Raw genomic sequence first — 17445 nt, forward strand, 5'->3', positions numbered from 1 at the left:
GATTTCCTTCGTTATTATTCTTTCTCATTACGATCACTGTTACTAATTATCTTGCAACTGTTGCGAAAATTTCATGCTTGTGCAAGAATAAATTGACGTTAAAGCCTTGTTTAACTAAAAAAGTATAGTAAAGCGAAAAAACTGATTTTGCGTTACAATTACCAAAAATGGATCGACAATAGCGCAAAATGATTACGCGTGCCTCGTTTTTCGCAATTCCAACTATATTGAAAGAGTTTTTTTAACGATACCTGTTTCACTGAATTTTTCTAGTTGGTATAACAAATGAAATTTCTCTCAGTGCAGGCGCTTTTGGAACTTTTCAAATTCGGAACTTCGATCCCCCCACCCCCTCAAGTTGCGTCACCGCCGTCATCGATGACGGAAGTTACGCCACTGCAGGTGCGGTACTTTATTTTTACGTTTTGCGTACTTTTTACCTCAAGCAATTTTTGCAGCCGTTTGTTCCCTTGTAATTTTACTTCTCATCGCTCTTATAGATGTATTTACATGCGGAGAAAGTAGTCTGAACAGGTTTTATCGTGCCTATACCTGCAGATCCCCGAATAGATCAACCTCGCGGTTGGATCATTCGGCTTTCAATCGCACTTTTCACATTCATTTTTTCCCCGCATGGTTATTATATCTATAGGCTGACTTGAAAGCGGCTCTGTGCCGTGTATTTTTGTACCAATGTGGCGGCGCGACAGCTGAGAATTCCTAGAAATTCGGAGATTCAGTCTCAAGCTTCCGAGTCCAAGCTGAACTCGCTCGAAGAGGCCCAGAAACCGATGTTTTGATTATTGGTTTCGTTGCACTATCTCCCAATTCAGATTAACCTTATCGTTGTAAAGCATATCTCAAAATATACGATGTAAGGTATATTGACAAATTTTTGTAAACTAAAATATTTCAAAATGCCGGCGCCACAGCTGCCGGAAGTTGGCACCTCAGATTTGCGCCGTGCAATGTATCTCAGTGAATTGTCAACCGACTTATTGTTAGATGAAACTTTTCAGAAATATTTGGCCATTGCGTGAAGTTTGAATTTTTTCAAAAAAAAAAAAAAAAGAACAATAAATGCTGTTTATTACCGATTTTTTATACAGAAATGAGTGATTTATTATTTTTATTTTTTTAAATACGGTCTCAAATTTTCAATCTTTTTTCTCTCCGTCGTACGAAGTGTACTGATATGTTTTAATAATAAAAATCAAATTTTTCGATTTTGGTCAAAGCTTGAGACTTTTAGGCTGCACGGCGAAAATCTGTACTGCTGACTTCGAGCAACTGTAGCATCGCCATCTTAAAACATTCAGGTCTAAAAAAATTTGACAATATACCTTAGATTGTATATTTTGAGATATGCCTTATCTCAATTTGATAAAAAATTCCATTTCCTGATAAAAAAAATTGCATCTTTTTTTATGCTAAAGGCTCGTTATCCATTTTCGTAAAAAAAATTGAATTTTCGACTAAAAGTCTAATAGATCGCCGAATCTGTTCTTTGTTTATTCTAACTTCAGTGGACTGAGGTCGATGTTTATTACCACGACCAAGTATCACACCGTTGAATACATCTTGGCACTAGATCCGATCCGCGGCCTGTCGTCTGATTTAATGTACATAATCGTGAGCTGGGTGAGTTGTTTCTATCTCAGAATCCCAATGTTGGTCGTTCTAACGGTGACGGTAGGTATCCAAGTTAAACAACCCGAGCTGAGAAATAGACTTCAAGGTGACGGACAACGGGGCAGAAGCAGATTTCAAAACTTCCTAACCTATCTAACCGCCACACTTTCTGGCTTAACTATTCCTTTTTTCCTTTTATCTTAGTATTTGTTACGCGAGACTTGAATGAATTGCCTGAATCGTTTTAACCGTGTAACTGTCAGGGTTTTATAACAAATTAAACGAATGCGAAGTGCGCAAATTTTCCACAAGCGGTTATTGGTAGCTAAAGAATTTGGCATCCAAAATGATAATGCAATTGACAGAAACATAGACAAAAAAAAAAAAAAACATTAAAAAACATCTCTGTTTGAAAATTTATGGCTTCTCGTGGCGGGTAAATCAAAGTAACCTTGCAACGTTAGTACGTGTAAAAAGATTTACTCTTGAATTCATGGAGGTAGTTGATCGGCAACCGAATATATTTTTCTCAATTATCATTGAACGAATGAAAATGAAGAGGAGTTTTCTTTAGCACTTGACGGAATCCTCGCGATTTTTGTGACACTGCAGCTCAATGTTCAGTGACGAAATTGAGTCGGTGACCATCGGATAGGAATTCTTGTCTTCAAATCGTACGTGAGATTAGCGAAATGAATCAAAATCCTATTGAACCAACTATCACTACTCTTGAACTACTGAATCAAATTGGTTCAAACGTAATACAAAATAAGTGATACACGTAAGTAGAAATAATAACATCACGGTCAGAAACAAACCGATATTTAAAATCTAAGTCATTTCTACATTGACATTACTTGCAAATCGTCATTTCGGAACTATGTCGGCCATCTCAGATGTAAGATTCAAACATGTTCGATAAAAATGACATCCTTTAACTTATCGATTATCACCATGAATCTAAAATCCACATTTCCTTCTGAAATGACGAACTGATATTATTATGTTCGTAGAATAGTCGATAATTTACCTGTAATCCAATTATATCTTAAATTCTGTATATCTTATTTATAATTTAGCTTATTCTTCTCTATTCATGCCAATTTAACGTGTATACTTATGAAACCTGTAATTTAAATGTAAAAGCTGGATAATTTATATGCAACTCGATGTATTAAGATTCAAACGCATGTCTAGAAACACAATCTAGCAATCGTAGAGGTGAGCTATAAGACAGCGTTAAATAAGAAAAGAAACACATGTAAAAACATTTTTAAACGTCACAAAGACAAAGTTTTATAATAAAAAGTCGATTACGAACAAAATCGAGGAATCGTTCATCAATCATCCATGCGAGAGAAATTTTTAGTTCCGGTCACCGCTCAGTCCTTAACTATTTTCATTTTTTACCACAATCGAAAAATATAGTTCTAGGTAGAAAATGACAATTAGTTTTTTAGCTGTTACCGGAAAGTCTGGTATCCGTTACTATTCTTTTTCATTACTTGTAACTGTTGCGAAAATTTAATGCTTGTGCAACAATAAATTGACGTCAAAGCCTCTTTTAACTAAAAAAGTAGAGTAAACCTCACAAACCGATTTTGCGTTGAAATTACCAAAAAACGATCGAAAATAGCGCAAAATGGTAACGCGTACCTCGTTCTTCGTAATTCCAACAATATTGAAACAGTTTTTATTTTTAACGATACCTGTTTTACTGAATTTGTTTAGTTACTCTAACAAATGAAATTTTTCTCGGTGTGGTGCCTACATTTTCGTATACAATTGCCATTCTCTTCGAGCTTCCGCATTCTGGCAAAAAACCACTCTATAGTAGAAAAAATTTCCAACAAATTTTCGTCTGTTCGCTCGGTGCTCGTTGGAACCGAACATTCGTTACAAAGTCAGGTAAACCAGTGTGGATACACTCGGCTGTACGAGCGTCACACGTGTTTCCGTTATTGTGCATCCGGTGTTCGGTGTTCGCGTGTTGTTCATACGTCAGTCGTTGCACACGCTCGCAATCAGTAAATGTGACTCGCATCTCGAAGCCGGCTGACGATGCAAGTTAGGGAAATCCTCATCACCGTATAACCTTCAAGGTAATTTGTTTACACGCGGTAATCGGTGTACGTATCGTGATTTCGTGTCTTGCCGTGGCGGTTAAGGTTCGTTCACACTGACAATGATCAAAAGTAATCGATTATTTTATCCCGATCAATCGAGTATAATCGATTAATTTTCAAACTTGATTAATCAACCGAATCGATTATTTTTCTTCACGATCGGTTTTTGTTTTTAACTCCCGTAAACGACGCGATAAAAAAAACTATCAATCTATGTGATTAAAATGTCACTTAATATCATTGCCTTACTTACGGAATACCTTTTTGACATACCAAGTGAAAGATAAATGAATATTTTTACCTGAAATTGAAATATATTTTGAATTAAACTATAAATTATTAAAAAACTTTTCTGCTATTAAGCCTACATAGGTATTGACATTTACAAAGTTTTGATTCCAAATGCACCGTTTAAAAATAAAAAACACGAATAATCGACTAATCGATTCATTTTTGCCGATTTAATCGAGACGGGTTTAGAGTTTTTTTTTTTTTTGTTTTTTTTTTCTTTTTGCGACTCCATTAATCGATGCATCAGTTATTTTCAGATCAGTGGCCATCGCTATTTCACACTGTCATTTTACGTATCCCCGTTTCTTTTACCTGTCGACGAAGTCAAGAAATTATTTTCATCAATTTGATCCTCATTTACCGATAGCAGAATTTTGAGTCACTTGAAAATTTATGAAAGTTTTCGTTCTGTTATGTTTACTCAGAAATCCGGTGAGTGGTTTAATAATTTGTGATGTTGATTACATCGTTATTAAATCGGTAAAACTGAGAAGCGCGTAATGCACAAATAATTACATTTTCGATCGTCACTTTATATTTGGTAGATTAAAAAAATCCTTCAACATTATTTGCATGTAGTTTAATTAAAATGAGCAGAACATGAATGAGAAATCTTATCTTCGGGCAGAATAAACAAGTTGCGTAACTGATTCCACACGAGGGTTGAACAACCACTTATTAATTTGCGTCTAGGGTAGATTTGATCATTGCAGTTAGCTTTCAAATAATTCCACGTGATTCCGAACACTTGTTCAGCAGAGATTGCAAATGATACGTGATGAAACAGGATTTCAAAGAATTTCAGGAGGCTATCAAAAGTCCGACGTTTTCCAGAAAATTTCATACGATTTTAAAGATTTCGATTTGAAATCATATCACCAGATTTCAGACATTTCGTAAAACCTCGAAGAATTTTGAAGGGTTTTACAAGATTTCGCAGTTTCAAGGATTTTCCGAAATTTCAGAAATTTCTCAAGGTTTCATGCGATTTCCAAGAATTTTATGGGCATCAATAATTTCGCGAAATTTCAAGAATTTCCAAGGGTTTCGGGAAACTCCACGGATTTTTAAAGATTTCACTGAATATTTCTTTAAAAACACAAAGATGTAAAACATTGAAATTATAATAACAAAACCTGGGATATCGAAGCTTTTTTTCAAAACGCTTCGAAATGAGTCTAATAGATTCGTCCGACTTCACTAGACGATAATTTATTTTACCCGGAAAATTATTTTTCACAAATTCATGGATGGATTCTTTTTATTCGGTATTCGATTCATTAATGCATTAGTCGATCACAATCAATATCAGGGCAATGTTGTAAAAGCAAATATTTAACGATGCCAACATGTTAAAAAACAAAGATCCAGTGAACTTGTAGAAAATGGTCTTTTAACGAACGCGACGCATCATAGAGTAAAATCGACTGGATACACTGGATTTTTTAAGCACCATTTTCCAGATTTAGCCAATACGCATTTTTTCTCGAATAATCATACTTCTCAGTTACTCGTGTCAAATTTGTAAAGTGAGCCTTCGACTTCGCACGGTCATACGCGATGTACAGTTTTTTTTTATAGATTTCCAAAATGACCGTTTTGTAGCTTGGAGTTTCCCCTTCGAAATACTTTTTCTGATTTTTGACTGCAATTTTTTCTCGCCAAGTTATCCAACCTAAAATAATAGTGTCCAAAAAACTTTGATCCTACATAACAAGAGAAAAAATCCTCTTTGTCTTGAGTCTGTCTTTGGTATTAAAGAACATAGGACAAATTTAAGAGCAGGGATTTAAAGGAAAAACTCTATTCTTCAAGATGGTGAGACGGGAAAACATGATCGTCACTTTTACGATATCTGTATCGCGGTAAGGTTTAAATTTAGATTGCCGAATTTTACCATCTTTGAAAAGTTTTCAAATCTGCCAGTTACGTCGAAGATGATTTTTGAAGAAAGATTCAGAAAGGTGACATTCAGAGGATTAATCTCCTTTTTTTTAATTCTGTAGGGTGGTTTCTTTACTTGTTACGTGGATTCAAATTTTTTCGGACACTATTTCCTTTCATCTTGGATAACGTGGTGAGACAAAATCGCCACAAACGTTTAAAAAAACGCAATTTGAAGGGAAATCTCCAAGCTGCAAACGGTTATTCTGAAAACCTCAAAAAATAAATTTGTAGTTGTAGATTTTGAAAAATTCACCTCTATTACCTCCGAACAGTACCGGATGGACGTCTGGTTATGTACAAAACTTAAGAACAAATGAATGCATTAGGTTTAGGACGATTTTGGACCCAATCGATGGGACTTTTCTCAGTTTTGAAATGATTGAATTTTGGATTTCATCAGTCGGGTAACTTTCGAGTTATTTAAATAACAAGATTAAAGAAAACAAAAATGTTTTACCAAGGGTTCAAGACGGGAACGTATACGGGAAGTTTTTAGACCTGTCTACCAAGGTGAGCCAAATTAACAATTTCGTTACTTTGGTAACTTCAATGAGATTTTTGTGTAGCTAGCAAGTAGATTGATTAAAAAAATATTCAGCGTAATCAAAGGGGGCGGGTTTGAAATTCCGAATTTGAAGAAATTCGAAAGCCCCAAATTCCGAATTTTTAGGTAGCAAAGCTTAAAAAAATCCAAGTTTCGAATGGTTCGAATCCCAACGCACAAAGTTCCGAAATGTCAAAATGCCGAAAAGGCATAACTCTGACAAGTCGAAGTTCCGAAAAAGCAAAGATAAGAAAATTTAAGAATCCGGAGCGTCGAAATTCGGAATGATCGAAGATTTCCAGTTCTGTGAATTTCTGGCTTGATGAAATCTCACCATTTTGTTTTGGATTTTCAATATATTTACGTTCGGAATTCTGGTAATTCTGTACTTTCGTTTATTCTAATTACTTACACCTACTCGTCGAATAAACTTTACATTTCGGAATTTTGCTCCATCGGAACTTTACCTTTCGGAACTTTGCTCTATCGTGACTTGAACTTTCGGATTCTCACCTTTGGGTAACTTTGAGCCGTCGCGACGGGTTTCCGACCGTTCGAAACTTTCTCGTTTCATTCGAGTTTTCGCCATAAAATAATTCGGAATCCGGCGCTTTCGGAACTTCAATCCCGCCCCTCTCGCGATAAAATTGATAAAGAGTATCGATTATCCGTCCAGCACCCGAGTCGGCCGATCATCGCAAAGGCGGCTGTCGCGTGGGGCGGATGGGGCAGGAGGGGCGGTTACCCGTAGGAAACACGTGCCCGAGGAACGTGCCTCGCGGTGCACGTGTCTTGGCGCTACTGCACCCTGCCGATCACCCCACTCCGGTAAAACGCACAACCCCTCTGGGCGGCTTGCCGGGCTCAGTTATCCGAAGTCTCGCACGGCACCAAGTTCTCGAGAATTTTGCTAAACCTCTTGATTGATATTTACAATTGATAAAACCGTACCGATAAAATAATAATTTGAGACCGTGCTGAAAGTTCGTCGTTCGATATTCTCTGGAAAACAAGAGTAACCGGAAAAAGAAAAAAAAAAAAAAAAAAAAAAAGAAAGAAAGAAAGAAAGAAAAAGACGGACACGCACGTATGCGAATATTTAGAGAAAAACACACAGTAGACATCAATAAACAAAATATCGTAGGTTCGCATTAGTATTGTTACAATGGAAATGAAAGCAAAGAATTGAATGGAAAGAAAAAAAAATAAATAAAAAAAAAAAAAAAAAAACAAAAAAAAAAAATTCGTTAAAAGAAAATGGGCAAATCGTCTCGGTGTAATCCGGAACTCGTGTAAAAAAAAAAAAAACCGTATGGGTATCGTGCGTTTCAAAACTACCCTGTTGTTGGATCTCGAAACGGGTTCCAAAATGCGTCGAAAATTTTATTTTGGGGGCGTATATTTTTTAATCTATATGTGTCTGTCGAATTTATACGTTAGGGTGTTTCGGAAAAAACCAATTTGCGACTTTTCACCATGGCATCCCCTGAAAAGTTTTGTTCGGGTTGAAAGAAAGCTTATGTCAAAAAATGAGCATTCTACGTCGTGTGGAAGATCGCGCTCACAATCGGTTGATTTTTTACTTTTATACATTTTTGAAGTAGGTATCGTGAATGATATGTATATATTTTTTTTTATTGCTTAAATCAATCATAACCTCAATTTACGTCACGAAAAAGACTCACACTTGTAATATCGAGTCTCCAGTTGATGTTTGAAAAGTGTATTAGGCCGCTTTTTCACCAATAATTCAAACTCGTAAATTAGTTACAATTCGATATGCACTTTTAATTTAGAAGAATAAGGTTCCAGGACGATATATCGTTGTGTTTTTTATCGTGATCTTTGGGTTGAATATGAATGTTAGGAAAGAAATGATAATTGAGGTGCCGCAACGTGTTTCTTGAGAAATTTTTAAAAAAATGTGCAACAATGAGGAAAATAAAACGAGCGCGATCTTCCGCGTAACGTAAAACGCGCATCTTGTCACCGAATATTTCTTTCAACCTGAACCAATTTTTTAAGGGTCCCCATGGTGGAAAATCGCAAACAATTTTTTTCCGAAACACCCTAATATACATATGATATATGTATATAAACATCGCATACATATTGTTAAACATCGTTGTTTCTTTGTACTTCTTCGTTTTTCTGTCTCTCCCTTTCTGTGGCGATCGCTTAATTTTTTTTTTATTACTTTGCTCATTCATTACAAATATTCTGGCTCCAGACTCCCTCCAGGATTTCGTCACGCCTTATGCGATTTGCTCTTGCCGTAAACACGTTTTCCTTTTAATATCGCAGCATATTTTGACCGCTTGACGAGTCTCGGGGGGTTTAAGTAGAGCGTCGAGATACAGTCAAATTTCTGAGATATCGTTAGCAGTAATAATCATAAAAGTACAATAATCACCAAAACCTGTATTTAAAAAATGGCCTCAATTCAGCACAACGATGTAAGTGTTGATTTTCACACGGAGAACAACAAAAACTCGTCGAATCACGCGGAATGAAAAAATGGATATTCATTAAAAAAAAAAAAACCCGTTTCTACAAATGCGAAAGACGGGAATATTGTTGATTTGAAAAATCTTCGCACTCGCGTCGGAGACTGAAACCTTTTTTCATTGTTGAATTAATGTTCCGTACTTGTTTCCTTTGTTAATTTTCCTGGGTCTGCGAATCTCCGATTTCTCGTGTTGGCAAATACTGGTGCAAAATGAAAAATGAGATCAATTTTTAAATACCGGTGATTCTCAGTTAAGTCAAAGGTGTTCAGAATCAATTGAGCTTCAGCCTTCACTTGAATTTTTTATACTACTAGGGCCAGTCTGTCGGCGCCGTAACGCTCATGTCCATTCTATCAAGGCCGTAAAACAAGGTATGGGTGTACCCTTGGGTGGTTAATTTTTTTACTTCTTTTTTATGAAAGGTGCTACTCGGAAAATTTGTGACAAATATTGAGAAACAAATCCTGTCTTAAAAAAAAAAATATATATATATATATATATAATAAGACGTTTTTTGTAGAGAATTCCAATTTCTATAAAACCCTGTAGGGAAAATATCGTACGATTTAATCAGACTTGAGAGAACCAATAATAGTGAAAAAAAAAATTTTCCCATGTTAATCAAATGGGAAAACTTCAATGCCGTTGAGCTACCTCTAAATATTTTTTGACAGCGCTCCCTATGCGCAAAGATTTGTTTTTAGATGCGAACTAAAGACTTTTCGGGTGATGAGCAAAAAAAAAAATATTGCCCTAAAATGACACACCCTAATTATATATATATTATATATTATATATTATATATTATATATTATATATATATTTTACATATATATTAGTTTATTTATTTGGTACCGTGGTCCAATTGATCATTGTTCATAAAACTTAGTACTGAAAACTAAATAAGGACATTAAGGTGATGTGATGTTTACTCCTCTACACTGAGAAAAATTTCATTTCTTATAGTAACTAGAAAAATTCAGTGAAACAGATATCGTTGAAAAAAATGTTTGAATATTGTTGGAATTACGAAAAACGAGGTGCGCGTAACCATTTTGCGCTATTGACGATCCTTTTTTGGTAATTGCAACGCAAAATCAGTTTGTGAGGTTTACTCCACTTTTTTAGTTAAGCGAGGCTTTAACGTCAATCTATTGTTGCACAGGCATTAAATTTTCGCAACAGTCACAAAAAAATGTAATAACAGTGATCGTAATGAGAAAAAATAGTAACGAATACTAGACATTTCGGTAACAGTTACAAAACTAATTTTCATTTTGTACCTAGAACTATATTTTTCAATTGTGGTAAAAAGTGAAAATAGTTAAAGACTGAGCGGTAACCGGAACAAAAAATTTCACTCAGTGTATTCGTAACAAAAACTGCCAACCAAATTTCTTCGAAACGATATTAATCTTTCGGATAAAAGACGAGAACAGCCAATAGCGGAATTGTTAGACGCAGTTTTCTGTTTATTGGTAAATTATTAATTAGACCATGATACGAAAAAAAATAAATTAATACATACGTATATATATGGGTCATTCCATATCAAATCGACCAATGGTTGTACTCGACCCCTTTTGTTTTCGATGGAATTTGGTCAGAAGTTTTCATTCATCATGCAAAGAAGTTCTGCCAAAGGAAAAAAATTGATTAAACCTCATCTCAAAAATTTCAAGATCTTTTGAGATCAGTTAGAGGTACTCCAGAAAAAAATTGGAGTGAAAAAATTAATGGCGGTCATCGATTTTTACAATGTTGTAAATTTCAAAATTCTTCAAAAAAACGATTTTTTGAAAACAATTTCAAACAAATTTTCTTTTGGTAGCTTCGATTATCCCCTTGAAAATCTAGCTCAGATCATTGGAGTAATTATAATAGTTTTCGAGATCTTTGAAGCATAAGTTTAAAAAACCGGAAAAATAGTGGAATTTTAAAAGTTGCATAAATGTTGAAAAAAAATTTTTTAATTTTTTTTTCCTTTGGCAGAACTTCTTTATATGATGAACGAAAACTTCTGACCAAATTTCATCCGAAACAAAAGGGGTCGAGTACAACCATTGGTCGATTTGACATGGAATGACCCATATGTATATAATTAGGGTGGGCCAAAAAAATCGAAAATTTTTTTTTTCACTTCATACTCCGAAAACTTGGTTGGTAGAGACCTCAAAAACATTCTCTCCAAGTATGAGCTCTTAATTTTAATAGGAAGGTCCTCCGCCTCGCAGTTTTCCATTTTTTTTTATGGTGAGGAAGAAAAATACATATCTCGGTATCTACTTTTTAATTTGAACAGTTTACTGATGATTCTGTTAATAAAGCTGGCCGTATCAACACAGCTTTTTTGCACTTTTGCAAAATTAGAGCAAATGATTTCCTTGGAGTTAGTGTATCATTTGCGTTTGTTTTCGGCTTCTCCTTCCTTTTTTTTAGATAAATTGGCAATTCAACATACCGTATCTCAATCTGGTAAACATCTCAATTTTTTTCCAAAAAAAAAAATGATTTTCGAAAAAACTATCCACACGCAGTTCGGCGCGATCACGATAACCAAACAAGGTTATATTCTTTGAAAGCATAACTGCATGCTCACTGTCAAACTGACACCACACATCGACCAATCAAAGAACGAATGAAACCGGAACAATTTACTCGGTATCTTGATAACTTCGATATTTGATCGTCATATCGAATTTTTAGGAGAAGAATCTAGATTCACTTTTTCCAGTGTAAGCTATATTCTAAAGCGTTATTTCTTTTTTTTTCTCAACTTTCCAAAAATTTCTGCACATTCACTTGAACTTTACGAAAAAGGTGATGGAAAATATTTATTGTTTTTTCTCCTTTTTTTTTATGCATGAACAATTTTTGTATTCAATGTTTTTCATTTCCACCTTCATTTCGATTTTCTTCTAACCGTTTACGCAATACAGTAAATTCTTGCTTATTCGAGCTCGTCTACTCTGTGATAGGCAAAAATATCGGTTGTTTTCAGCTATTGATACTTATGTTCGTTGCAGTCAAACTTTGCTCCCGTGAACGGCTTTCCTTGACCACGTGTGTACGCTTTTATTTTTTGTCGTTTTTTTTTTTTTTAACGTATGTGAGTTGATGCAAACACACAAGTCTATTTGCCTATAGAGAAGAATATAATTAATATTCATCACTCAAAAGTACATTGTCACTTTTTCAATCCTTTTTATCCGAGTTTTTCGATTATCCGAAGCTCAAGATTTTTGTCATCTCGTCTAGTGTTTCGTGAAAATATTTTATATTTTATTTTCTTGTTCAGCGATTCATAACTCAATAACCCCCTTTGTGCTCTCTGGGGGGAGACAACTGACATTTCACGCATTCGATTTTTTATCTCACGACTCTATTCACGGATCCTTGTGGAAAGAATCGTGAATTTCTATTAGCAAGAGACGTCTTATGTAAATTAACTTGGGCTTGAGGGGTCACTTCGAAGGTTCCGAAAAAATATCACGAAAGTTCAAAATCATTATATTTCGAAATCTAATACGTGTAATAAAAACTTTCCTTCTGTCATTCCGTGCCTTCAGGTGTATATAAAAAATAGTTCAACCTGCGCGACGAAATTATCATTTCCATTGTAAATGTTAAGTTGAAAGAAATATTCATAGAATTATGGATAAGAGTATAAAACAATTTCTTTCACATCTTCGTTTCAATGGTGACTGAAATTGCCATTAGTAAAAAATTCCGTAATGATATGCAGTCACTAACGACTTTTGTACAAAAATAGAACCATTTTTAATTCTATATATTGTCATCATAATTATCACAGTATTAAGTCTTATTTAAGAAATCCAAATTTGAGTTGCTCATGAAGTGAATAAAAAAAAAAAATGAATAAAAAAATCTTATGATCTTCTACTTTTAGCCCTAAAGTACAACATTTCACCAAATTACAGCTCTTGTATTCAGGCTGGCGAGACCAGATTTTAGATGTATCGCTAATTAAACAGAAATTCTCGATATCCAGACAACCCTTACTCAGGACATGGTCGAAAATAGTGAGGCAAAAAGAATGGCAAAAAAGCGCAAAAGCCGTTGAAAATCTGAAATAATTAGTGGTGATGAAATACACCTGAAGCAACGTAATGACAAAAGGAAACTTCTTGTTATATGGCTAAAATTTTGAGATACAACGATTTTTAACTTTTATGATTTTTTTTAGAAACCTTCAGAGTGGCACCTGGCATACAAATTATTTTTCATCGGAGGTTTTTCGGTAATGGATACCTGTGATTTTCCTTATAACGATCCGTGCATTAAGTCTCAAGATAAATAATCGAACGCATGAAATATAATTATTTTACCCCCCCCCCCCCTCAAAGGTGGGAGGGGATTATTGAGTCACGAACCACTGGACGTATATTTTAATCACGTAAGAAACATTTTTGAATAGACAGTTTGAAAATCCCGAGACAGGAGCATTTGGCCTCTTTTAACCAGGGATATCCAAATTTGTTTTCAAATTAAAAAACGCGCCAACATCGTTAACGACAAAAGTTTGACATATTCGTTTTCGTGAAAAAATTGGAACGAAAACGACCATTTTATATCTTGGACATTTTTTGCCTAGATACACGGCTGTGAGGAAAAAATGTCATTACTTGTCGATCGGACACTACTTACAATGTTCCATAAGCGATTGGTCGAAATTAATGTGAGTAAAAACTCAAGAACCAAAAAAAAAAAAAAAAAATAAGTAACAGCGCTTGGGGTGTATCTTTACGCTGGAAGAATTGATTTGAATAAAATCTCACAGTGAAATCTGATATTTAAAGTTCTCAACCATTTTAGCTTGACACAGAATTATTCATGCAACGTACCTACCCAGGATTCTTCTTAAAAGGACCTTCTTGACAATTGCAACTCGTCTAGTTTACGAGCGTAACCAAATGTTACCAGTACGTTTGGCAGAGTGTCAACTGGTCGATTCTAAGGAATTTGATCTAGTCAGCGAAAGTCTGGTTCAGGTTGCGAGTACGGATGTCAGCCAATCAAAATTAAGGAATTTGAATCGCGTGCGTTAAGAGCAGGTCCTTTTAAAAAGATCCCCCGGTACACTCATCGTTCGATGTACTTAAATGTCCGCTTAACTCTTTCACCTTATAAATTTCGATTCTATCTCCTTGAGTATTGTGAAATTCGAATTTATTTTGATAAAAATTATTTACTAAACAAACGAAAAGTTAAATAATACATCACTTTTTACCTACGAGGTAATAACGAATCGGCTGTTCATTTGCTATGATTCGAGGCAAGGAGGCATTGCAAATGAGCGACAGCCATCGATTCCGCCATCAATGGGATAATTGTAATTGTTAAATATTCCGGTAACCCTGTGTATCAATGATTTCTTATCAAAGGTGAATTCTTCAACTTCGTCCCGTTTTGCCAGTTTGACGCGTCGCTTGTGGCTCGCTGATTCCAGGTTCAGGATTGAATCGCGCGCTCCGAGTACCCCGCCAGTGACATATCGTGGTTTGGTATTGGTGAAAATTTCTATCGGAACAGTTCAATTCACTCATGTATTAAACAAGAAGAACCATAAACATTCTCTTCGATTCGCCGCTTTGGCGCCGTCATCGGAACAATACTCTCAAAAGTGTTTTCTCAACCGTTGTGAAAGTGATAACGAATAATTCAATTCCACACTACCCTCTTCAGTTATGGGAATGAAAACGCTGATTGTCTGAATTTGCGATTCCGTTAGAGCATGCGCATGAACGGATAAGACACTCGCCGTTGGACTGAAAAAATTTGGGAGTAAAGTCCTGGTAGAATTAAAGAGAAGGATCAACCGGTACGATAGAGAGTCTGGCTTGGCACGGCATGGGTGGTGCCCAAAACTATGCGGCAGAGACCGAGGCGGGAAGTTCCTGCTGGCTACAGCATCGCTGGGAGGCGGTTCACCCACAAATCCAGGTTCATCAACAGTACCAGACCCACTTCCAGCAGCCGGGACCGATGCAGCAAACCGTCGCGATTCCAGCCGCACCTCAGCACCACCAGCCGCAGCTCCAGCAGCCTCAACACCACGTCGAACAGCAGCAGCAGCAGCAGCAGTATCACTTCCATTCACGATCTAGCGCGGTTCCTGCCCGAAAGTTTTGCTCCTACACTGTACCAGGTACTTTGATTCTTTCTCGTTAGACTTTCGTGATCGGGTTACGATCCCCTCCGGGATGTCCTTTTGTGGTTGGTTAGCTAACGCATGCCAATCACCAAATGGACGGTCGTTTAGATTGGTCACTTAACTCGACTGTGCTCTTACTCCTCAATATTGTTTCTTCCGTCCCGAAATATTCATACACGATAACAATATACACCAGGGACTGTACTTACAGCCGTCGACTTCTCCAGGTTATGACAAACCTCTCCTGGGATGACCCATTCGGTGATCTTATTAGCTGATGATATTCCCGGTACCGCTGAGACACGTCCTTCGAATTGCGGTTACCGAATCCAATACGATCGCAGAAAAGTTCATTGTCCATGTCCAAAGAGTCTTCGCCGCTGGCGGATCACTGTCTTGTCGAGATGCCGACTATAACCTTTTGGCTAGTTAAACGTTGATTAAGTTTACTTTGAATCAGCAAGACGGTAACCATTCGCTTGAAATGTGTTGTTGACCTATGCCCCAGGTCTACGAATGTTCTCAAAAACGTTGACATCCAGCAGAAGTAAAAACGAAAAGCATATATTATATAAAGCTCCCTGTAGTTTGTAATACAAGGATCAAAATAATCTGATGATTATGGAAACTTTAAAGTTTCTTATGATTATTCTTTTACGATGACTACTTAATTTACAGTCAACTTTTAGCTTGTTAACTATAAATTGACAAGCCAGTGGATATTCATGAACGCCTGGTTAACAAGAGGTAAACAATTGGCTTCAAATACACCCTTCGCCTATCAGTTCCCGATTATTCATCACTTTGTGCCGGCGATAAATCAAATATGAGTCGAGTGGCGATGATCAATAATTCTATCATTTTATGGTTGCTTAGATATACAGTGCTTGCAAGATTTTAGTAACCTACAAATCCATTCTTTCTTTATCTCCAATTTTTCAATTCTTTGACTATAATCACGAAAGCACTTGAAGGAAGAGGACCGCGAGACGACGGTAATCACGAATGGTTAATAATCGAGATTACTGACTTTGAGAAGTCTGAATAAAAGGTTTCTTCTTAATTTTTATCACGAAGTATTTTCTTCAAGTCCATGGATCATTTCTTCTAGATCGCAAATTGTGCAGCAAATAAGATACGAATGAATGATGCCCGTAAATAATTCGGATTCTCACCCCAAACGTTTGTGACTAAAACGCGGTGTTGAGGTTTTTTCGAATTCCGCTATAAAACGACAATGGTAACCAACAAGTAAGTTCAATTTCAAATCATGGTGATTTAGTTGGGGGGTTTTAATAAATTTAGAGTGCTTCGCGGTTACAGAGAAACAATACGCACTAGATAATACGAAATTCATACGTTCGGATAGATGTATAATAACGTATAGGTAGAAGCAACAGATTGATATGAATAAAAGATGTTCTTCATTTCCACTCGGAGACACTGAAGCCGGCTATCTCTTTCATATCTAGCCATTTTCTCGCTGCACTGTTTTCAACGGTGAGATTCAGGGATGCATAAATATTGCGCAATCTCACAAATATTCTTGTGAGATTGCATCCGAATGCGGAACAAAAAATTATAGAGACCGAAGAAGGGGAAAGAAATACCAATCAATAGCTGACTGCTCGCCGTCAGTCCGCAGCGAAGAATCGATACGTTTTTCCTCCCGAAAGAATACAATGAAAATCACGAATTTGAAATTATGATGATGAACCAACTGAGAGCTGAATGAACTGAATACGAAATGAAATGTTGCAAAAGCATCCCGGGTATAAAGTCTTTATGCGGAATGCTTTATACATGGGTGATTGTCATTTGTTTAGTAGAAAATCCTGTCCGTGCATAACATAGAACAGTGAAAGGATTACCAAAATGGTAATTTTATACATCACTCGCGAGAAATGCGTATGTAATAACATTGGAGATGCGAATCGGTGTGTTATAGTCAGTGCATAAACAACAGCTACGTAGATATTGTGAAGCAGGTACATGGAAACTGTATCTAATCACTCGCATCCTTTATACATGTGCACAATACACGTTATCTTTATATCTTCTCGGTAGCCTTTCTCACCCGATGCAGTTGCAGAAATTCTTTCATTTCTTTTCTGCTTCGCTGTAGAATTGCTCGCCAATTTTCGTCTTGGCTTTGTAAAAGCTTCGGCATTTAGGCGTTCCGATGAGCTGGACTACGTCCCAACCGGCGATCGAAAGTAA

General features: G+C 36.2%; 1 protein-coding gene across 14 annotated transcripts in view; it reads left to right on the forward strand.

The window, feature by feature from the left end:
* Positions 1-17445, forward strand: part of LOC124187153 (thyrotroph embryonic factor) — a 219627-nt gene that overhangs the window by 92196 nt on the left and 109986 nt on the right. The window contains exons 1-2 of one of the 14 annotated variants that reach the window (XM_046579449.1): positions 7322-7680; positions 14456-15219. The exons of 4 other annotated variants lie outside the window; for them this stretch is intronic. In XM_046579449.1, coding sequence (XP_046435405.1) covers positions 14922-15219 — 298 coding nt within the window. In that variant the 5' untranslated portion in view covers positions 7322-7680; positions 14456-14921. Of the gene's footprint in view, positions 1-7321; positions 7681-14455; positions 15220-17445 lie in introns of those variants that run through there. 9 more of the 14 variants (XM_046579448.1, XM_046579447.1, XM_046579450.1 and 6 more) reach the window with 9 other exon arrangements.

The sequence above is a fragment of the Neodiprion fabricii genome, chromosome 7 (assembly GCF_021155785.1).
Source record: "Neodiprion fabricii isolate iyNeoFabr1 chromosome 7, iyNeoFabr1.1, whole genome shotgun sequence".
Lineage (NCBI taxonomy): Eukaryota > Metazoa > Arthropoda > Insecta > Hymenoptera > Diprionidae > Neodiprion > Neodiprion fabricii.